At 49.6% G+C, this 23,712-nt stretch overlaps 2 protein-coding genes across 2 annotated transcripts in view; both read left to right on the top strand.

Annotated features, from left to right (window-relative positions):
- Positions 1–2,502: 2,502 nt before the first annotated feature.
- CSUI_010125 (uncharacterized protein) lies at positions 2,503–6,420 on the top strand. Its single transcript, XM_068070230.1, has one exon. It carries the CDS (start codon positions 3,546–3,548, stop codon positions 4,818–4,820), a length of 1,275 nt encoding a protein of 424 aa, XP_067917795.1. The 5' UTR covers positions 2,503–3,545; the 3' UTR covers positions 4,821–6,420.
- A 2,274-nt stretch (positions 6,421–8,694) lies between these two features.
- Positions 8,695–23,712, top strand: part of CSUI_010124 (ap2 domain transcription factor ap2x-8) — a gene marked incomplete at its 3' end in the record, with an annotated part of 15,850 nt that continues 832 nt past the window's right edge. Inside the window, exons 1-5 of the mRNA XM_068070229.1 lie at positions 8,695–20,354; positions 20,992–21,222; positions 21,936–22,085; positions 22,670–22,732; positions 23,531–23,636. Of these exons, the coding sequence (XP_067917794.1) occupies positions 11,391–20,354; positions 20,992–21,222; positions 21,936–22,085; positions 22,670–22,732; positions 23,531–23,636 (9,514 nt within the window). The remainder of the gene's footprint in view (positions 20,355–20,991; positions 21,223–21,935; positions 22,086–22,669; positions 22,733–23,530; positions 23,637–23,712) is intronic.

The following is a 23,712-nucleotide window of genomic DNA, read 5'->3' as shown; positions in this document are numbered from 1 at the left end:
ACCGAGGCAGGATTGCAAAATCCTGACAATCTTGTCGTTCATGTTTCTTTGTTGAAACCATGGCTGGGTAACTTACCGGTTGAGGAGGGCCACTAGTTCTCAGCTAGCCATAGAAGGGAATGAATATGAGGTTCAGGAGATCTCCAAACATTGAGAGAATCCCATAACAGGAATCACGTGGTTTAAAGTATTATGGACGGATGGGGCATCCACATGGGAACCTGAAGTAATCTAGAAGTGTGTCAACAAATACTAGCTAACTATTATAGGGGGATTTACAGAACCGGTTGACTTCATGGTCGCAAGAGAAAGTGGGATTAACTTTACCAATGCATGACTCTCAGTTCCATACCTTTTAAAGAAAAGAGGTATCATGATTGAAAGGCAAACCTTTCAAGGAACGGGGGAAGAGGTGTCAGAGCTTTGGCTCTGCCCCATGTAATATAAGTGTTAGGTATGTGTTTTAGTAACGAATCTGAACGACTGTGAGCTTTTAGGGAAGGTTGGTGATTCTCAAGCCACCTTAGGATAATTATTGTGCTTTCGTTAAGGTCAAATAGGTATATGATCTTCTCTTAGAACATACTAACGCGCTAAGGGGGGATGTTAGCCGAGAAGTGGGTTCTAGTGTGGGAGCGAGCAAAAGTCGGGAGGAGTCGTCCCAGAGGTCGGATGGAACAGATCGTCTTTGCAAGCAAAAACGTCGACAGTGAAATTACCTTGATAGGGAAACTTAGTCAGTTCCCATCGCTTTATTAACGGTGCAATCATGTTAATCCGTGTGCGAAGACATGTGTGCAAAACTAGAGTAGCGAATGTTGGCTAAAACGGACCAGTCGTGTCTAGAAAAAAGAGTCTACTGAGGCGAGCTAGCGACGCGTGCTGGAAAAAAGAAAAAAAAATGGAAGAGGAGAAAGAAAAAGAAAAGATATAAGAAGGAAGGACGGTGAAGTCTGATGTGTTTTCCCCTCGTGAAAAGGGTTGAATGGAGAGCAAGAAGCCGTGAGAGCCTATTACGGGCGAGAGAGTGAATTGCTGGCGCGCTTGAGTTTCCAAGAAGGGCTGGTCGGACTCGGGATTGGCCAGGAAGTTCCGGAATTGGTGTTCCTTTGGAGGAGAGATGAGAGTTGAGGGAAGCAGATCGAGGCGTTAGCTCCTTTTCCTTGATTTTTTTTCCCTTTTCTCTTGTGTTGGAAAGGTGTCGGTCGCAGGACCAGTGTGTGCGTGAATGGATGAATAGTTGAGTGTGTGAAAATAAACCGAGAACTGAGAGCTTGAAGTACCTTTCTCGATTGGAGCCGTTAAGCCGATGTTTGTGTGGCACGGGTTTGCACTGATGGGTCCTTTTTCAGCCTGAGTGAGGAAAACCCACCAAGAGGAGACGTTGGTTGAGGCTCAGCCGGAGTCAGAGATCCGAATCGTGACCTAGCGCCCCGTAACTCGAGAGACTTCGTTCGTTTCCGTGATGCTCTATAGATCTGCAACAGCTACAGAGTGCTGACAACCCCCTCTACCAGTCTAACTGGCTAGACCGGCGGCTGGTCCGCCCCCCTCTCGGGTGCAATTCTGTGCCGGAAACTCCTCAGACCCTCTTCCAGGATCTGGGGTCAAACCCAGGGAAGTAGGGCGGGCGCTGAGATCCGTGACACTGAAGCACACAGCTTACTGTCAGGTAAGCGCGGCCCACACATAGTCATCACGCATTCATTACAGTTCGTGCCTTCTGAGTATCTGAGTAGAGTGCGCCTTCCGGGAAACAGGCGCACGCCGTCTCAGCGTGTCAGACATTTGTGAGCAGTTTTTGTTGTGATCATACGTGACTGGGAACCTGGAGCCTAGCACAAGCGAGGCGGTCTGCTCAGGTCTTGTCCTTGCCTCCGGGTTATCCTCCGATGCGCATCATTTTCCTCCACCATCATTTAGATTGTGCTCGTGCTGCACAATAAGAATGGTAGTCCACGCTATTGAGGGCAGGAAGGAGAGAACACAGATACGAGGACAGAGAAAAATCAAACGCGCACGAGCGATGGAGCCATCGTGTGACGCAGAAACCCGGGCGCTAGGTCGGCGTACCCGTGGTCCCTCCAAGAGCGGTCTGAAGTGCGACACGATGAGACAGCCTGAGCTCACAGATTCGCATGTGGCATCAGCGATCTCTGGTAGGTCAATCAAGTTGGTAGCAGTGTTTCTGGACACTGATACCGCGTCTCCGACGCGGCGTTCGTAGTATAAAGCGCGCAGGCCAGTGGCACTCAAAGGCGCGATCCAAACCCCAACTAACACTCGCTGCGCGAGTCCGAGCGGTCCGGGTCGCCTGCTGGCGCGTAGGAGAACAGCAGATCAGAGGAAGCGCATGTCCCGATATCAGCTGTACAGTGCGAGGGAGCGCCGGGAGACCCTCGAGCGAGAGGAGGCTTCTCGAGTGGCTAATGCACGAGCTGACCAAGCGCAGCATCGAGAACGCAGAAGAGGTTCTCCGGAACTTCTGGATCCGCTGACCAGGGGAGGTGCCTATCCACGTGGCGCGCCGCTGGTACCACCAGGCCTCCTTGCTTACTTTGTATCACTACCGCCGCTGCTGCGGCGGCCCTTCGTTCTCATTCTTTCCGGCAAGCGGCGGAGTGGGGAGGTGCTAACATGTGATGGCATTACGGATCAGTTTATTGGCCCCAGTACTTCCTTATGAAGTCACTGGCTAAAAACAAGCGACGGAGAAGGAAGGTGAGACTGCATTGGACGGGCGTACTGGTGCACCTGCCTGTTCACCCCGACGCCGTTACAACACAAGACCGCCAGTAATGTGATGTTGGCGGCTACAAGGGATTGAACCGTGTGACTGGGTAACTATTTCTTTAACTGACATGCGACCTGAACGGTCTATCCAACTAAAGAATCTCCGATCTTGAAAGTGAACGATGTATCAGCTTGCTTGTCAGCGCAGTAAATCCTCACCCAGGGAGCCACAGCAGGCCCCACTCGTCCGTCCTTCGTCCCGATCCTCACCCGCCGCCGACCTGGCGACGGCCGGACTCGACGACCCGGGTGGAGTAGAAGAAGCTACCCTAGAGTAAGTGACTGTCTGATTTCCTTTCATGTCCTTTGGTTACTTCATTTTCCCGGCTCCCGCCAGGTTTTCCGACGCCTGCTGTGGGCTTACCTGCCCCGCGTGCAGGAGCCTTCCCTGGCACTTGCGGCTGTAATCGGAGCGCTGAGAGCTTGTTTCAAACGAAATTTGGTTGTCTTCGCTTCGCCGGTGAAAAAAGTTTCTGTGGCACAATGTTCTAGAAGCCACAGTTGATTCGGCGGGTGGACACCGCAGTGTAATCTATCAGGACTCCTGGCGTCCCTCCTCCCCTCCTCCTCTTAGGTATTTGTAATCCTCACTTGGTGGCCGCCGCTTGGAAAACGCCGCATCGTCAGTTTTTTCGCTGACGACTCATCAGTTGTTCCAGCGAAAAGGAGGTGGAGTGTTACCTCGTTTGAGCACGAGAGAATAAGGGCCACGGTCATACTGTACAGCTGCAGACTTGTACTCTGTGTCGGGCATGATGCGTCCGTTTTCTCGATTGTCCGCTTGGCAGAAGAGTGCAGTATTTCCTTTTGTCGTGCTCGCCGTTTCTCCCATTCTTCTTAACCCCTGGGCTCCTGAGTCCCCTGCCGATGTGTGGTCGCTGTCCGTGTTGGCGGCAGTAGCCTCAACTACTCGCCGCACGGCCACTACAACTGGTACAAGCGTCCTCCTCGACGCCAGTGACATGACCGGTGAGGGTGACAACAGTTTAGAGAACCAGGATAGAACGCTGTTACGGAGACAGCAGGACCAGGACAGCAGCAATGATAGCTCGATGAGGAGCACAGAAACTGATCACATGCACGCCGGCAAACGCTTTACTCTGGGCGCACACCATGTTTCTGGCCTCCCCGGTCGGGACTCCCACAGCGCTACAAAAAGTGAACGGCGGGGAGAGCGGGGTCGACGTCTTTTGCTTCAGGCCATTCCCCGAGGCGGTGGAGCTCGGAGAAGACGCCATCACGAAGAAACGTACACTTTTGATGACCTCGATGATTCCCCGTGCCAAGAGCTTAGAGTCAGAGGACCTCACCGCCAAGGGGACTCTCAAGGCCGACCCATACCTGGCACAAGGGGGAAAATGACTGGAGGTCGGACAAGGGATTTCAGGCACACTAAGAGCGTTAGCCGCAGCAAACTCTCGCTTCTCAAAATGGCACTCTTGATAAGTCTGGGCGCCGTCGTGTCAGCTGCGGCAACTGCCGTGTACGTGAAGAAGACGCTTTCTGCTCCTCCTACAGTGGTGACTGGAGGAGGAAGGGAGGACGACAGAGCAAAGGAGGAGGATTCACAGTCGGAAGAAGAACGAAAATCCCCCGCTTCGCGGTCTTCTTCGCCTTGGTGGAATCAAGCAGCAACGTCGGATGTCCTGGCAATCGTATTTCTTTTGGCGGGATTCACGGTACTGGCCGTGGTGCTGATGGATACAGGTGAATATATAACAGGGAACCCGTTGCATTTTCTGCAGAATGCCGCCGCGACGCTCACCCGTGATGAGATTGCCTCAGTCAATCCCGCCGCTCTCTTGTTTTCTGCAGCCGCTGCCTTTCTTGTACTTCGGTTTGCGGTAAGCCCGTCAGCAGGCCTTGTTGGCATCACAGCGCTGCACATGCTGGTGCTATTCTATACCAGTGCGAGAACGGCAATTCGTCTTTTGAGTGGGACGGCCGAGCTAACGGACGTAGGTCTTCTTTTTCCTGTGTGGGTTGCGGTTTCGACTTTAATGGTAGTAATAGCGTTGAAGTTGTGATCTGGTCGTGCAAGGCCATGGACAGAGCAAGAGAGAAAGCAATCAGGTTGGCGGATAGATGAGCAACGAGAGAGAGATCGAGAACCTGGTGGCGAAGCAAAAGACAAAAATGGTTCGTCCATGCTAAGAGTCAGCAAGAAAGGGAGGGCCCGTAGACGCGAGGGTACCTAAGAAGAAAAAGAACACAGGAGGGAGTCGGGGGGCGAAATGCTAAAGGGGGAAGGGACTTCTTCTGAAGTTTGGAGAGTAGGAAGAGAAGGAGGCCTTCAGCGATTTCAAAGCACGCTTTCCAGAGCGCGCTAAGGAGTGGAAACTAGAGGAGGAGAGGATGCCGACCGACGACGGGTTGGAGCGCGAGGAATGAAGAGAAGGTACCCTAGAGGTGCCCCTTCTGTGAAGGAGTAGTTTTGGTGACCCGGTCCAGCAAGGGAGGAGAGAGAAGAGGGAAAGCAGGACTCCTAGGGTGGCAATGCGGGTGATGATCAGCGCAGCAGAGAGAGTGGGAGAGAGAAGCGCAACAGCAGAGGAGACACGGAGAAACGTGACTTCGCGTTCTGTACCGACCAAACTTCTGAGAGCTGTCCAGTTGGTATTCATCTGTCAGTCTCTTTGCATCCGGTCCTTTCATCGGAGTCTGTGTGCTATCAGTATACATCTCTCGCTAATACCATTGACGGGTAGTACACTGGCAACCACGGGAAGAGGAGAATGCGAAGGGTTCAGCGATATTTCAACTATGCAACGCAAACAACTTTTTCCTGAGACATGCTACTCTCCCTCATTGGCTTCTGAAACAACGGAGAATGATTGCGTCCACTGGCGATAGTTTGTCTGTTTCTTGTCTTCTCGAGAGCGACACTGTTATCAGTGCTACCATGAAGGCGCACGTCTCTCTTCAAGTCTGTGGGACCTTTCAGTAACCTCTCCCTTGGTCTACCGAACTCCATCCTCGCTCCCCCCCGCCCTCTCCCAAGCCCTGCAGCAGTCCTCGCTTGTTCGTTCTTTGAAACGAGTTCACGGGTTGAGGGACAGGTGACTGTCGTTTCAGCATGTTAGGCATCTGTCAGCAGTCTTGGAATCATTTCTGGCTGGGAAAGCTAAAAGGCAAACAAAGGGGAGGCGGCTTGTCCATGTCTGGTATTCTGGTGTTGGCCTTCGCCCACCCTTACGGATGCGTCCCCGTTTTCCTCCGCGACCATATAGTGCCTGCTGCTGCTTCACCCTAGGAAAGAAGAGATCGTGGTATCCCAGGCGGGATGGAGCTCTATGAAGCCATGCGGAGTCGCCAGCAATCTTCATATGCAGGCACATATTGTTCTGTGAGCCCCGAGCTATGGCACTTAAAAATGTAACCAGATGACCCTACTGCACTAACACAGCGGCCGCATCATACTTCGATGTGTCAGTCTTCATCAGAATCTCCCTTTGACGGTTGCAAATGTCTACCCTGTCTCATCTGCAGAGCTGGTCTTCAACTGTTCCGCAGCCGTCACATGTTTAGGCGGTCCTGTCGCTCTTCTGCTGCAGTAACTCAAACAGAGCAACTTCTGCCGGTCTAAGAACCCTTTTAGAATACCCAGCGACCCCTGAGAAACCGCCCATTTACTCTGTATAGTCGAACTCTTCATGGTACTAGTGATCACAGTCCCTCTAGCTCATCGAGCGTCACCGCGCCACAATCTCGGAACGTTCGAAACTAAATAGTGCCTTCACACGCAGCCACGGCGGCTTGTCAGAACACTGCTGAACACAGGGCCGCGTCAAGGCCGCGGACACCCAGCTTGGTGGTACGAGGGACGTACGCCTTCCGCGCAAGGCTAAGAGCACTGAGGACTATTCACGAAGGGACGCGCACTTCATGCCAACGCTTTGCACTGTTAAGCAATTGTGCAGCGTGTGCGTGTTGGTGCCGCCATGGCCCTCCTAGCCTGAAACAACGCGAACCAGCAGATATGCGAAGCAGCCGGGGCAATCGGCAGCCCGAAGAAGGCTTAGAGAACGCGCGCAGTCTACAGGCAGCAGCATGAAAGTGAGAAACAGAGAACAGGGTCGTTTAAAGGCTCCTCGTTAGACTGAAGGCCTCTGACGCAGCGACCACCGGTTCAGTCCTCTGCGATCGCAGGACGGCAACTTCGCTTCGGGGCCGTAGAAGGGAACGGTCTCGGCGTGGTACACTGCCACCTCGCGCTCTACGGCAGGAATGAAATCCCTGCATTGCTCGGAGCGCAATTTTCGTGGACGTGAAAACCCAGAAGGACTACTGTTAAGCGGACCCGAGCAGTCCTGCTGCAGAGCTGGTCCATACCGCATGTTGCAGAATGCAACGTCGCACGGACCACTGTTTCGTGCGATAGCATACCGCGCCCGAGTAGAAACCTGCGAAGCAGGCGCAGCCGCTGCGGGGGAGCGCTTTTCCGCAACTGGCTGTGGCGCCGAGGTGCCACGTGGTGTTGGTTTGCGGGGTTTGGCAGGCTATTGGATGCTTGCAAGCGCACTAGTTGCTCAGACTCTATAGAGGCTTTAGAGCAGACTGCCCGGGGGACTGCGCGGTCGGATGGTGACGGCACGGCGGACTGCCGCAACAGAAGAGCTCGGCAAAGCTTTTGCAAGCGTGTTTGTTGTCCTTAAGGCTTGCGAAGGTCAATGGTGCCACGAAACGCAGGCAGCCTCGGGTGCTGCTGTGAAGGCTAGTGCCACAGACGGCTGCTCTCCTATATTCCCCTCGACCGCGAGTCGATGAATGAGAATTGCAACAGGAGAGGAGGCACTAGCATACCTGCACGACGAGAACATCCGTGAAGTTAGACCGTGGTCTGGATGATGCCGGACAATAGGGACCGTGTTCACTTGCGTAAGTCGGTCACCTTCTACACTAACCCTGTTGTAAGCAGCTACGATTACTGACCGTGGACGGCGAGACATCTCTCTCGTGTAGCGGTTCTGGGGCGCCCGGTGCCGGGATAGGCGTTAAGGTGTTGGGGAGGTGTTCGGCCAGGGAGGCAGTCGGAGAGTGGCGCTGGTTGTTTCGCAGAAAGAGCATCTGCGGGAGCGACAGGTAGGTTGCGCGCATGGAAGAGTCGGGGGGGGGAGAACGATCGGTTTCGACGGAAACAGTATCCTCCCCTTGGGTAAATACTGTTTCCGTAGAAACCGCTGAAGCAAAAGGAACGGGCCACTGTTGCAGTTCGAGGCACTGGCGAGCGCTGACCTACAGCGCCGCCAGTTGCTGTACAGCTTCCAGCACATTGAGATGCTGCGTCTTGCCCGAAGGGTATTCATGGTAAACTGGATACCTGAATATTTCGCGTATTAGTATGTGTATATCTGTCTACACAGCGGCACAGCTAAGCGGTACTTCCCAAGAAAAACTTCAAGGTTGTAAACCTACAAACACAGTATGCGTCCCTCTTGCTCTCCAGTAACCGTCTACGCCCAGGAAGAGTTTTTGAATCACACTTGACGTGGAGCCCCTTCTTTTTTGCTGTAGAATCCTGAACTGATGAATCCTGCTCGATGGATTCGTACGAACACGCTCACTGCAACACAAACGCATATGCGGTACGGGCGAACGTCTATTCTCCTTACGGTCTTTATTATCACGAGCATATATCATCCAGGAATAGTCTTGTAAGGACAGCTTGTCTGGAAAAGCATTGGACCTGTTCACACACTTCACTTTTTGTCCGGCTTTTCGCAGCTGCTTCCGATTCTACCTTAAGAGTTTGCTTTTCCCCGGGCGGCCCGTCGAGGCGAGATTCGACTTCTTTTCCTCTTGCATGCTCTTCATCTGCGTGACTCTTTTTCTTGGACGGGTTTCTTCGGTCTTGCTACCCGTCAGGTTCTTCCGCTTTCCTCTTGGATCGTCTCTACGAGGCTGTGTTTGTTTTCTAGTTTTCTCTTCCCGTCTGCCTCCTTCCCAAGCATTTCCTTTCTGCGTTCTTCTCTTCCTTCCTGAATGATACGTGATGGCTGTTCTTCACGTCCCTTCTTGACTTTTTCCTTCTTTCCTCAGAAGAACCCCTTCCGGTTAGGCTTAGGTGGCTGGTTCTGCCTGACCGATGGGCGGGTGGATAAGCATCATGGGTCAAGAGAAAGAAGAGTCTTCTAGCCCTCTTTCCCTTCTCCATGCAGGCCTTTCCGCGATCCTCGACAGCGCATTCATTTCTCCGTACAGACACTTCAGAATCCTTCCGTCTCTCTTCTGTGCCCCCCGTCTCTTGGCCTTTGTGCTGCCCCTTTTTGTTACACAAAGGTGTAGCTGTCCCTTTTTGTTTTTTTTTTTTTAACAGAGTGAAGCTGTATTCAAAATTGCGTAGAGGGCTCGTCGTGTTTAACCGAAGAACGCTTTTGTCTCCTCTCTCCTTCTTCTGCTTACGAAGAAGAAAGTTTTCCACTCTTCTGTTGGTAGGCTGGCGCACCCTCCGGGTGGCTTTCCTGCCGATTTTTTGTGTAAGCCGCCCATTCTCCTACGCTCGTCTCGAAATCAGCCTGGTGAGCAGCACGAGGAAACATCCCGGCCAGTGGGCTTTTTAATTTCTTTTCTCCTTCTCATCTCCATTTCCTCAGGTTGTACCCTTCATACCGACATATAGATAACAAAAGAGATGAACAGACCGGTGTCGACAGAGACGTCAGTCTTTCTTTCAGAAGTGCAATCAGATGTAGCGCAGTAGGATAAGAAAGGTGGGTGCGATGGGAGCGAGGCGACAGAAAGAAAGAGTAACTTCCTTGTGACGAAGAAGTAGAGAGCTTTCAGACAGACGTGCCGTCTCCTCCCTCTGTTTCTCTCCGTCTACATCTTTTACGTCCCGCCTCTTCTCATAACCCAGAAGAGGAATGTAAACTGTTCTCTCCGGAAGTGATTTCACAGTTGCTGGCTTCCGCCTTGGCAGGTGTCTGTACACTCGCTCCTTTTTCCCTAGAAGGTAGGACAGGCCGAGACAAAGCCGTTCTTTCAGTAAGTGTAAACCTTTGGAGGTAGATCCCCGAATGAAGAACGGCAGCTGAAAGGGGCTAAAGCAGTCAATTTGTTTCCTCTTCGTCGCTCTTACAGAAGACGTAGAAATTCCAGTCCCAGCCCTGTGAAGTCACCTTCTCCCTCAGAGGAAAGAGGAGAGAGGGTGAATCTCTTTGATTGATTTTCTCGTCGAGGTGGACGTCTTCTTCTTCGGCTTTTTCCTCCCATGAGGACATTTCAACAAGAGGTGGGGGGAGCTGGAGAAGGAGTGCCCCTTTGTCTTTCTCTCCGTTTGAACAGACCCTACGTACACGTGAATGTTTTTTTTCCTGGCCGGTCAGGTACTCGCTCTCACGGTGAAGTGCTCTCAAATGATGATAAGATCCAGACTTCTGAGAACCTTCACTCAGCAACGTTGAACGTCCTGGGCGTCTCAGAAGTATTCACAACTCTCTCCGAGAGATTCAGCCCTCTTCCTGTTTTTCTCCTTTACTGATTTCGTCGTCCCTTGTACGGAGGCCTTCAGTAGGAGATGGCGGAGGATATCGTCTTTTCACCTCCCTTTTTGCTGTCCTTGGCCTTGGAATGAAGTCTCCGTGCAGCGGTAGCTCTTATCATAGCCGTCGTCTTGTCTCGATGCAGCTCATCTGTTTGGAGTAAGAAAAGAACGAGAAGAAGAAGTAGAGAAACTTTGTGGTTGAGAGCAAGAGCCAGAGTTGAAGTAGCGAAGGAAGGGCAGAAGCAGATGAAGAAGAAAGAGCCGTGCGACATCCCCGTAGGATTTCTTTAGTCCAATAAGGATGAGTTTTCAAAGTCAAAACTATGGAGTGATCTGCATCACCGTTTGAATGGCTGGGAAGCAGCGCGAACTGAGCTGTGAAGTTATCATGCGTTCTTCGCAGATTTCTTTTCTTCTTCTCTTCCTCCTCGTCGTAAGAGCGAGATACATGTATTGTTTTGTTTCTCTTGTCAAGGTGTGGTTAGAGCCATCTTGGCACATCGTCATCATCCTGTCCTTCCTTCGAGGCTGCTCCGTGCTGAACAGTTCTCTATCTTTTCATCTATCTCACTATGAATTTATATCGGTTTTGAAAGATGTCATCCAGCTACATCGTAAGACATAAATTTGTGTGTTCATCCACTCTTTCTATATCAATCGAAGAGGTGTACCTCTTCTTCATCATCCTTTTCCGTCTATGATGTACACACCTATCTGCGTCCTGACATCCCAGTATTGAGGGGCGTCTCATCTTGGCTCTGTTCCGCTTTGAGTAGATTCACTGGTCCCTCGTCTTCTTTCTTTCTCTCTCTCTCTTTTTCTGTCCACATATCGAGTCGTGAAGTCGCTTCCCTCCGAGTTCTTCCTCAAGACGTGCGCCTTCCTCTCCAAGTGATCTCTTCTTTGTTGTAAGTGTTTGCCGTAGTAGCAGACCTTTTGGGTCGTGCTGCCTGCAGACAGTACGCAAGCAAAGACGTTCACCTTCTCTGTGCAGGTTCATGATGACGAAGATGGTCAAGACGAGTCTTTCCACTGTATTCTTCCTGGGGGGGCTGGGTGTTTACGCACATGTATATGCCTAGGTTACATTACCGTTAAAGGTCTCTTCGAGTTCATGAACACACTTAGGAAGAAGATGTCATCTTCGCAGCAGTCTGTAAGGTTGTCAAGGCAAGGAGAGGAGGAGGAGGAGGCAGGAGGAAGCTTTCTAACAAAAAAGAATGTTGAGAGAAGGAGGAGAGCAGAGGGGGGGGGAACATTAGTAGTCCAAGAGAGGGGGAGAGGGAGGGAAAATAGCAACGATGATGATCAGGAGGTAGTAGCAGAGAAGTCGTCTTCATCGCTGTTACCATCCTTTTTGATGAAAGGCCATCATCACTATTTTCCTCCTTTTCATAACAATACGACAAAAACTGGGTCGACTTTTTTGTCCTTTTCCTCTTCCTTTGGTCCGGACAGTAATGGAGAGATACCTGTATTCGCCTCGGGGGTGTCAGGTATTCCTGCGTCAGCTAGTCCCCGCGACAGCAGAGATGTCAATTCCTTTTCTCTTAAAGCAAAAAGGAGAAATGTGGTTCCGACGTCTGTGACTTCATGTCCGGCAGATATAAAAGAATGGCTCTACAGCCAACTGGATCATACTGAACTGTGGGAGAAGAAGAACAAGGAGTCTGCTGGGGACGACACGACTGCAGCAATTTTCTCAGAAAAAGTAGCTATTCCTTTGCGTGAAGGGACTATGTTTTCACGTGTTTTCAACACCGCCATTGCTGTGAGGAGAAGTCAGGGCACCTTCGGAGACAGAGACGCCACTAAAGAAGAAGGTAGTGAAGATAATTGCCGGACCTCTCATCGTGAAACTACGCCTGATGATGATGATGCTGATGGATTGGTATATGACGGTGAAAGGAGGTATGGGAAGAGTCAGTGCGGGAGAGGGGAGGATAAGATGCTTCGGGGGGGGGAGAACAGGAGCCAAACTCAAGACTGGAAGAAAGGGACGAAAGAAGAGGGAGTGGAGAAATACAATGATGCTGATGACAACGTAGCGCAGGAAGACGAGGACGAAGAAGATGATCAAGTGGGACAAGATGCCTCTTACTTCTACTATACACCATCGTGTCTTGCCTCTGCTGTCTTAGCTAGTCGTGATGAACTAGATCGGTTAACCGGGTTGCTAAGCTGCGATAGTCACTGGGAAAACCAAGCTTTGTCGGAGGAAAAACAAGAGAGGGAGGGAAGTTGTATGGAGGTTGAGACGTACATATATGCAGATGAAGAAGAAAAGGTTGATTACAGTGGTGACGATTCTTCTGCTCCTGGATACCTGTCTTCCTCTATACCTTCCCCTTCTGCAGCAGGATCCGACCCCCTTCTTGCTTTAGAAGGAGAAAAACAACCTGGCTTGTGTCCTCCAGATCGTCTCTTAGAGAGTGAGAAATGGAAAGTTCCTCGTGAAGAGGAAAGAGAGAAGAAACTTTCAATTCGATCAGAGGGAGGGAAGCCTCCCGCCTCTTCGTCGTCGAGAATGACAGTGGCTGACTCTTCTATTCTCCAGAGTGATGATGGACGACTGGGTGATAGGAAGGTTATAGTCAAGAAGAATGATATCCGGCTGGACGAAGAGTTACAACACCATAGAGATGTACAGAAGAAAGTGAAAGAGGCGATTTTGTTTAACATCTCAGCTGCGCTCGAAACGGAGGGTCTTCTGTTATCCAATCATACAAAGCGAGGTGTAGCTAACGATTTAGATGAAGACCAGTCAACAGGACAGGATCAGAACCGTGAGAAGAATTCTCAGGTATCTCCCGGAGAACCAGTCGCCCTGCATGAGCAAGACCCATCACGCCTTCCAAACTGTAAGAATGTCAAAGAAGGCAAGGGAAAGGCAAGGTTTGCGAATGATGACACGGAGGATGAAAATTCACCGGTTGAAGACAAACTTATGGATTACTTGTCGTCTCGTAATGGCTGTATCTCTTCTTCTTTGGAGAAAGGGACAAGCCACACTACTGCGAGTAGTACTACCCCTGGGGGTGATGAGACCTCGCTCAGTTCTGGTGTATGTACAGCTCACCCTTCAAACGACGGAGCTGGACGGGGGAGGGCAGAAGAAAAAGGAGAGAACGTACATACAGGTGAAGGTGGAGAATATGACGATGGCGAAGACTCTGACCGTCGAGAGAAGAGAAGAGAAGAAACAGAAAAGCAAGAAAAGAGGACGCGTTTGAAGCAGGCTGGGACGTCTGAAAAAGAGGGACAAGAGGAAGAAGTGGAACGCACCGTCAGTACTGCTACTCCTCCTACTGACCATGCTGTATGTACACTGGAAGACTTAGTCTTTAACACGAACATAACGTTATTACCGGGATTCATGGAAACGACTGCGTCTTGTTCTTCAGTTCTCTTACCAGAACAATCTTGCATCTCTCCTTTTCATTCCGTTTCTCGAGCGCTTGATCGAAATGAAAATCCTTGCAGGTCCGCGTTTTCTTCGTTTCCTCCTTCCTTCTACGCTTCATCGCCTGATACTGGGCCTTCTGCAGGAAAGCTAAGCGAAGATCTCAAGAAAGAGTATCAACCGAAGAACGAGCTCGGCAGTCGAAGGGAGATTAACTCAGCAAGTAGAGAAACAGATGACGTATACCATATGCATGATGAGACAAGAAGGCGAGGAAGACAATATGATTGTACGAGTATAAGACGAGGGGGAGGACAGAGGAGAAGACAGAAGGGTGTGTTGAGATGTCCTTCCCCTCCTCCTTCGTCTCCGAATGGGCGTCTTAGCGATCTTTCTTTCATCCCGTGGTGTTCAGATATGAGCTATCCCCCTACAGATGGTTCCACTGCTGGTGCTCAGACTCTAGGACTCCCTTGCTTTCTTAGCTCAACCTCTCTAGACAAGAAGACGACGAAGGGAAGGACGAGTGTTATAGGTAAGACTGGCAAAAGTATTTGTCTCCCCAACTTCACTAACGAGGGTGGTGATAGTTACAGGGCGGTCACAGACGAAGAGACCGGACAAGAACCGAGCAACTCACGAGACCATACAGAGACGGAGACGAGTAGGAGGGAGGAGAAGGAGAACAGGAAGGAGGTGGAGATGGGGGAGGAGAAGGAGAAGAATAACAAGGATTTGGAAGAAGTAGATGCTGCTGATCTTCCAAGCCGTAGACATCAGAATAAAATCGAAAGTAGTCCACTAGGAGAAACGCTGAAGGCAGAGAACAGCCACACTGAAGAGAGTTGTCGTACCAAGGGCGAAAAAGAAGAAGGTGCGCGTCAGCAGTCGGTTTCCTCCTCTCTTCTGTGTTGTTCTTTGCAAATGAAGGAAGAAAGAGGTGGAGAACAACAACCATCTCTCCATACAAAGAAGTGTAGTAGCGGGAGTCTGCTTTCGTCTGCTTCTCATCTTGCCTCTATGAGGCGAGGTGGAGGGGGGACATGGAAGATTGCAGGAGGGATATACAATGGTTTCAGAGGTACCTGTGATCTCTGGGCCTGCAAGGTCGTTTCCCATAAAGAACAGCAAGAAGCAGTGGGCTATACTTCTTCGTCTTCTATTGAAAGGAAAGGCAAAGGGAAGGCGAGGATGCGAGATGGGGCAAAAGAAGAAAGGAATGAGGGAGGTTGGGAGGGAGAGAAGGACAAGAAGACAAGGGTCACGGGAGAAGACGGAGAAGATGAAGCACTGCATTCTGATGCGACAATTTATAAGAGAGCACCTTGTAGAGGTCTCGATCTACCATCCGATAGACACCGAGGTACGGCTACTTCTGCCTCTTTGATGAACCATATAAGAACACCTACCAGTCTACCTGCTTCGTCTCCTTCTCCAGGTGGTATCCAGGGAGCTGTGAACTCTATCCGTCTTCAATCCTGTACGTCGTCCCCTTATCCGGCAACTCTTGAAACGTCACAGGTCAAGCAAGATCCTCTGCAGGCCTCCTCAGCTACTGGGGGGCGCATGGAAGCGAGTGATGGGAAAAATACCATACTCCCCAGTCGAGGGGGACTAAAGGACGGCAACCGCGACGAAGAGAAAGGAAGCTGTAAGGGAGAACAAGGAGAAGCAGGGACGATGATGATCCGGGGGGGAGGGAAGGGAGAGGAAGGCCAAGGGGAGCAGAGAAGAGAAGGTAGTGGTGAGTTCCTGGTTCAGTTGGCTTCTTGTAAGACTGAAGAGGAAGAGGGACAGATGGGAAAGTCTTCTGGCGAGGAACTTGTCTCTTCCTCGTGTGTCTTTCCTGGTAGAGGGGAGAGACTGATGCACTTCTCATCTGATGGAGGTGTTTCCTGTGGTAGGAGAGTGGGTGATGGTGACGTTCCTGGAGAGCAAGGAAGGCTATCAGCAAGGGAGGCAAGTGCGGACTGTGAGGACCCAAAGGAGAGTGAAGAGAATCGCGAGTCGAAAAGAGCCGATTCAAACGAGAAACAGGGAAGGCAAGGCGGCGCAGAAGACCTCTCTGTTGATGAAGATGATGGGTCGTCAGCATCGCCAACTTCGTCCTCTAAAGCAGATGCCGTTCTTCTGTGGAAGGTCAAGAGATTCTCCTGTTTCATACATGGTCGAGAGAGGGCTATGCGCTTAGCTGCGAAGTATTGTGGTGTCTTCGAGTCATTCGGAAAGATCAGAGGCCGTCTTACCATATGCTCGGGCTGTCGTAGGCGTGCTTGTGAGGGGTGTGACATTTCTCTTGGTTCTAAGGAAAAGAAGATCTTCTCCCCTGGACAAAGGGAGTCAGAGCTTCGTGAGGGAGAAGGAGAAGAAGGAGACGAAGCAGCTTGTCATGACTTTCGTACAAGATGGGGTAGCCATGGTAAGAATGAGAAGACATTGTTCTCATCACGAAAGAAGAAAGCCGGAGGGGACAGTGGGGGTGGCGGTGCTGGATATTGTGCTTCGGAGAATGGTCCTGGCAGTTCTCTGAGTACCTTAAGGAAAGGGAGGAGTGAAGAAACAACGCATGATGAGAAAGAGTCTGGACAGGAGCAAGAGACAGAGAAGAAGAATGAAAGAAAGGATGTAATCATGATGGCGACTTCGGAGAATCGCGAAAGTGGAGAGAGTGTTGAAGAGCAGCGGACTGGGTCATGTCAGGAAGAAGGAGAAAAGGAAGGAAGAAGAGAGGGTCAGCAGGGGGGCGGAATGTTGGAAAAGGAGGGAGAGAAAGAGGAAAAGAAGATCTTGAGAAGAAAAGAAGAGCTTTGTCAAACCGGAGAGGACAAGATGGAAGAACCGGAGAGGATCGATGAAGATTTCGGGGGGGGTGGGTGTAAGAAAGAGAACAAAGTGAAAGAAGTAGACGCTAACAAGGAAGAAGAGAAGCCATTCCTAAGAGAAGGTGGAGATGAAGAAAGGAAAGAAGGAGAAGTTATTGCTGGCGGGTTAGAAACACCACTCTTTTCAGACTTCAAGTCAGAAGAGAGAAAACAGAGGAGTGAAGACACAGGAGGGAGGGAGACAGAGAACAAGAAGTCTCTTTCTTCTTTCCTGTATACTACGACCAAAACTGGTATTCTCGCGAAGAAGGATACACAAGAAGGAAAGGAAATGGAGGGGAAGGAGAAGGAAGGGCTCCCGGGCTTTTGTTCATCGTCATCTCACGAAGTGAAGGGTCAGCAACGTGACAAAGGAACAGAGGACTTAGATGAAGAGAGAGGCGAAGAAAATGATGAATGTGACGAGCATGTCTCAAAGTTGTTAGAGATTCATTCTGATGCTGGAGAACCTTGGGAGTCGATATCTCCTTCTTCTTTCTCGTCATCCTGTCCTACTTTTCCGTCTTCCTATCATCTAGGGTTTCCTTTTTCGTTGTTTTTATCTTCTTCATCACCACTCCATCTTTATGAGTGGTCCGATTCTCAAAGTGATGGTGGACATAGTAGTAGTAGTAGTCGAGATGCATGCACAAATTCTCCTAGCAAAAGGACGAACAGAAGTCCCACTTCTTTTTCTTCTTCGTCTAAATCACGTCTCTCCACCCCGATGCCAACGTCGCCGTCAGCGAATGCCTCGCCCTCTGGAGATGCCCGTCCTTCTTCTCTCTCTCCTTCTTCTCTTCGTAGTCGAAACAGCAGCAGCAGCAGCTGTAGCCATACTTCAGCGTGTAGGAGTACGAACAGTAACCCCAAACCTAGTCGTGCTCGTCTGAAAGACAATAAGAAACCTGGGTTGAAGAGCTGTGAGGTCGAATCATCAGGCAGCAAGAAAAACCAGTCTCTGTCCCTCAGTTCCCCATTCTCTCTATTTGCTTCTTCATCTTCGTCTGCTGATGCCTTTTGTAAACGGGTAGCTCAGAAGTTACGGCTTTACTGTGATGTTGTCAAACATCTACATCGTACGAGAACTCTCTCTCAAGATAGAAATGCCGCTAATGTTGATGGAGACCCATGCGCTTCTTTTCTCCGCCGTCAGACGAGTCCTTCTCACCATCACGCTGCCCTCTTGTGTAGGGGAGATGGAGACACGAACATTATCACAGAACAACGAAGTCGTGTTCAAACACCTCTGTCTTTTTCTCCTCACGGAGGCATTCATACTAAGCAGATCTCATTTCCACGGGAGTCTGTTCATGATAGAGGTAGTCATCCCTTCAACTCCTTAGACTCACAGGGTTTTAGGGCTAAGGAGACACATAAGGGCGAAAATGAAAGTAGAACAAGAGTCTTGTCGTCTTCGTCATTTTCTGCCCCTTTTTCTTCTTCTTCATCGTCGTCGTCTTTTTCTTTTCCTCCTCTTCTAAGCCCCAAAGATTTCGCTGTACAAGTTCAAAGTCTTCTTTCACCTCCTCAGCCGCTTCCTTCTATCCATTCAGCTGGGACGACTTCTTCACTCTTATCTTCTCTTCAGACATCGTACAGTCACCTTCTTCTTCCTGATCCTTCTTCACTAGGTCCTGAAGAGGAAAGAGAGAAGCGGGAGAGAGAGGAAGAAGAGAGACTTCTTCTTTCTCTCCGTCCATCCTTGTTTCTGTCAAACCTTGCGGGGTCTTGTTCTCTCCCGAGTTCTTCCCCCTGCTCTACACTTGGAGGGTATGAGCATATACCCACTTGGATACGAGACATCCATCAGTCGTCTCTTCGTTCTAATTCAGAAAGCTTGACATGTTCTTCATGGCCGTCAGGGTACAGCGTGCCTCCGTCTTCTTCTACTCTTCTTCGTTCTACCTCAGCATGTTCACATCAAAGTCTTTCATCTTCTCTTTTGTCCAAAGGTATGGGCGAAAGAGGTTATCAGAAAGATACTAAGACAGGTCAACAGATTCTCCAGCAAGACATGCAGGGGTCGTCAGTATCTCCGTCATCATCTTCTCCCTTTTCTCCTTCGTCTCAGTCTCCCTCTCTGTTTCTTCCTTATTCTTCTTTAGCCTCATCTTCATCGTCATTCTCTTCTTCTTCTTCAGGTCCTCTGCAGCCATCTAATTCGCTGTCTTGTGTCTCATCATCCAGTACCTCGGCGTGTATGTCCCCCCCCGACTATGAAGGTGGTCCACATCACCGCACTCCTCATTCGGGGCCACACAGTCATACTACCAATACTAGCCAATATAGAGGATCATCTCCTTTCTTTTATGGCTACTCACAACAGCAAGGCAATAGTCCTCCGTCATATATGGTGGCAACGTCGTCTCCAACAAGGTTCTCTCGACCTTCAGCTGTAGGTGCATATTCTATAGGAGGAGGACAGAGTATGAGAGAAAGTACGAACAACGAAGATGATGATGATGGCATAGCGGCTTCTTCTCTTCCTCGCGGAGCTCCTTCTTCTTTCTCGGGGGAAAGACCTGTAGGGTTAGGAGGAGTGAGAGGTAGTAACTCCTCAGATTTCAAAGGTAGTGGAAGAGGAAGTAGCCTTCTCGGAGGAGTAGGACTTGAAGGTGTTTCTCAGCCTACGAATCACTCGTCTCCTATGATGCAGAGCGTGGCATCAGAGAGATATGATTCGATTCATTCTTTCTCTTCAGATCAGGGCATGAGCTTTTCTTCTTTCTCTCAACAGCACACAGGGGAGACCGCTGGGAGAGGAGAAGAAGATAGCATTACGAGTTCAAGTCGAATGGCACCCAAGACTATGAAGTCGACAGGTATCTTTCAGAAGCCGATATCCACTCAAAAAATGACGACGATGACGATGAAGAAAACTCAACGGGATAGTGATCCTCTTAGCATGGCTGCTCATTCTTCGTTACAGCAGCAGCCGCATGACAAAGAAGGAGAAGAGGAAGAAGACTTAAAGGGAAGAGGTAAAGGAGATTTCCATACTCAGAAGGATTTCTTCAAGGGACAAGTAGAAGGGGATGATGGTGGAAAGACTCGGTTTCTTCTTCCCGATCGAACTGGACTTTCATCAGGGGGACGAGGAGCAGTAGGTGATGCATGTCAAGCCTATACAACCCCAGACATCTCGACGGGTATCGACTCTTCTTCATTACGTGGCGACGAAGCTTCTAAAGTAGGAGGAATCCAGCAGCCTTCGCATGCATCAAAGCATGCAAATCAGAAACAACCTATTTCGTCGAATCAGAAGACAGCTAAAGGGAAGGGGAGTTCCATCGTTCCCTCGAATCAGAGTGACTCCAACAGTAGTATGAGTGTAGGCGGCAATCGCTCTAAGAAACACGAAAGCGCAGATACCTATGTCGTAGTTCCAGAAGATGATGATAATGACGGGGATGATAGCAATAGTCAGAACGCCCCCTCCGCGATCTCTTCGGCATGCGTCGAGACTCCTCGGAGGAGTGATCTCGAGAAATTAAGTAATGATAGTATCCTTTCTAAGGAACCTTCGGAGGAATCTCGCTGTGACAGTCTGTGTAATCGGTTTAGTGACGAAAAGGACGGACATCCTCAACAGCATCAGCATGGACAAGAAGCCCAGCAGCATCAAGGGGTCGGAGGTTCTTCCTCCCCTTCTTCGTCTCTGAAGAAAGGAGGTATAGAGAAGAAAAAGTCATCTTCATCGAAAGGAGGAGATGAACGTCCATTATCCAGTCACAGCAGTGATGTCTTCCGTGGCTATCATAAGCTCAGGGTTAAGAATCGTGTAGTACGAGATGACTTTCGTCTGAGGACGGTAAGCCCAGCCCTTTCAAGACCCCTCACCCTCTTTTCTCTTTCTCACAGTTTGTCATCACTAGAATGGCTAGCTCAAAAGCTTCTCCAGACGCATTTGTAAAGGAATGCCTTTCTGCGTCAAGGTTCAGTTGTGTAGTCGCTTCACTTGCTGTCGTCCTTTTGGTGTCACATCTATCTCCTTTCACATCAGAGTTTGTATGACAAGCCATACTTCCGTTCAGGCTGTATATGTACTATATATCTATGTTTAGGTGTGTCTGACTCGATATCGGGACGCAGGTTGATGTGCGTATGTATGCATATGTAGGTATCTGTACGAAGATGTACGTGTCTGTGTATATGTGAGTATGTATGTATGAATATGTATGAATATGCATGAATATGTATGTTTATATCTTTGTATATGTACACATATGATAAGCAGAGTGTGTACATGTTCTTGACTGGGTGCTCTTGTGTTGGAGACTTGACCTCACTTTCATCGCTCATACTGTTCTTCTTTCGAGGCGTACTGGATCATGACCAAGCTCGCTCGTTCATCTAACGTACCACATACAAGAAACTGGCGCTGGCTTCCTGTCTGTTTGTTTCTTTCTGGTGTTCTTCATTCCCCTGCATGCAATTGCTACGCTCAGGCAGGAGTTATGCAGACGAAAGGCTTCTACGATCTTGAGCACGTCTACCCCGGGACATGTGAAAGGATGTTTCCAGGGGGACTAGGAGAAGGAGAGAAAGGAAGAGAGACTCCCCATGAGACAGCTCTTAGAAGAGAACTGGATTCTATGCTTGGGGAGTGCATTAGGTCCGGAGATGCTGGAAGAGTTCCTTGTGATTTTCTTATGTATTATGATACACTGGCTAATCGAGTAAGGAAATACACACAAACGTGTGTTGATACGTATTCGACGGAGCCGTGCACTCTGGACGTCCACACCTATCTTTATCTATGGCTAGTCTGTCTATTTATTTTTAACCTATCTGTCTAGGTGACTGTCTACTCGTATGTATGGGTGCCCACGTTTGTCTGGGTTCACAAGTATAGATACGTATACATCTGCATCTATGGATCGGTTGGTAGGTAGGTCTAGTAGTAGCCGCTGGAGGCCCCCTTTTGGTGAGCCCCCTCAGAAAGCTATAGGCTTTCTGAGGGGGCTCACCATGTGAATGTAAACCTTTACCTGGCATCTTCAGCCCAGCCGATTCCCATCTATATCTCCCAGTAATCGCAGGTGTAGGTGACAGAGGGATTTCCCCTTATCTTTGCATTTTCGTTCCTAGAGACCGAACTGCCACATGCGCACACTCTCTCCTCTGGCGATAAGCCATGGCTTCGACGGCGTGAACAGCTTCACGGGTTGAAGGAAGTCGTACCTGTTTCTGATACATTAGCTTAGCTGGTAATTTTTATGTATCATCTCCTCGAGAGTTTGCGACTTCTTTCTTTCTGTTGTCTCTTTGAGGAGTATCGCTCTTCTGCGTGCCTGTCTGAGTGAACTCTTTACACCTGAAGGCACCATTTCTTTGTGAAGAGAAATAAGCTACCCTGTCGTAGAACCCGCGTGCGCGTTTTTTTCTACAGGATGCTGCAGTGGTGGCTTTGAATCGGATCTCCCCTCCAAGTCCTCCTAAGTATCCTTCAAAGACCGGGGGAGGAGAGCTTCATCGACGGAGAGTTCTACGTCAGCTGTACGAACACTTCCTCGAACCCAAATGTCATGTGCTTGAAGATGTAAGTTTCTTCCAATGCGTCGACATCAAGGACAGAATACAGCAACTCTCTTTTTTGTCTCTGCTGTAAATCAATGTATGACGATCGTCTTCATATCACACAGGTCCTATGTCTGTCATACACCCTGATATGGATCTCTTTTTCAAAGACGTCTTCGACTCTTCGAGATAGTTTATATAATCTGCGACTATAGTATAGTACATCCTTGTTCACTTTATGGGTCGTGGATCTGCGTAGGGCGGCGGTGCGCGTGTATGTATGGCAGTACAGAGGAAGGGAGATTTGTATCCAAGTATGTCTGTATACGTGTTGAAAGAGGGTGACGGCTGAACGGTTGATACGAATGTGTGGGTATAAAGCTAGCTATGCGTATGTGTGCCTTTACCGTACAAAGGGGGGCGTTTGTGTGTCCATACACCTTTTTGTCTTTCCTTGTGTGGTGAGCTCAAGACTATGTCTGGCCTGGTGGTTCTATATCTTTTTACCAAGCATGTTAGGCCTCATTTCCTTACCATCGTCAGAGCTGTACACTCACTTCTTTGTAACTTGTCGGCTGTCGGCTGTGTGGGACCGCGCTACTGCAGAAGTCATACAGAATGAAGAAGGCCGTGGTGAACATTCTCACTTATCCTCATTTCTACATCAAGGTGAGTTCCATGCCCACTTCCATCTATCTATACATCTATGTGGATACAGGTGTTTTACCTATATCTGCGTTCTGACTCACAGCCATCAGAGAAGAATCACTTCATTTGTTTTTCACCTCTCTGTCTTTTCGGGGGGAAAGCCCTTTGTCATGCGCGTGGACAAGGTCTCTTTCTCTGTTTGCTTTGATGAATAGAGAATCTGTAGCTCTGCAACCATGTCTTCTCTCATCTCTCACTTTCTCAAATCTCTACGCAGGCCGACTTTATAGTCCTCCATCTTCCATGCACGTCTCTCTCTATATGTGTCTGTTCAAGGCTTTCCTGTCCTCGGACTTCATTCGTTTTTCTTATGGATATGCCCTTCCTTGTTATTTAAAAGAGGAGAGCGTCCGGAGAGAACGTAACCGAGGCAGCAGACGTACGTATGTGTTTCACGTCTTTTGTTGGGAGAGAGTGACACACATGATAGGCTTCTACCCGTACGATGTGCAGCAGCTCGTAACCCTAGGCATGTCAGCGGTGACCTCGTTCTTCCTCTGTTTCTCTATCCTTTCATGTTCGGCAAGTTTTCTTAGTTTCTTAGGGAAGAGAGCAGGAAAAAGACATCTCGCCTCACCCGCCCTTTCTTTTTCATCTCAATCAAACATGCAGGTGTATCTACCCATCTATTTGCAGGCCGGTATGTATGTTTTTGTTTCCCTTCACTGCACGGTGTATCTTCCCCTTGTTTTGCCATCCTCCGTCCCCCACCCTTCTTGGGTGTCGACTTTCTGGTGTGTGTTCGTTTTGCCTTTGCAGTTACATTGTATTCTATCCTGGGATAAGCGTATTGTCTATTTCTCGTCTTTTCTTCAATGGGCGTGTCGCTCCGATGACAGCCCGCAGCCAGTACCCCCCCCGGTAAGTAGACAAGAGGGAAAGGAATAAGACGCGCCACCAAGCTTTCTATGTGCCCTTGGTCTTTCTATCTATCTATCTAT

This window comes from Cystoisospora suis (assembly GCF_002600585.1).
Source record: "Cystoisospora suis strain Wien I chromosome Unknown contig_6708, whole genome shotgun sequence".
Taxonomy (NCBI): Eukaryota; Apicomplexa; class Conoidasida; order Eucoccidiorida; family Sarcocystidae; genus Cystoisospora; species Cystoisospora suis.
The sequence above is the reverse complement of the archived record's forward strand: the minus strand, read 5'-3'. Positions and strand labels throughout refer to the sequence as shown.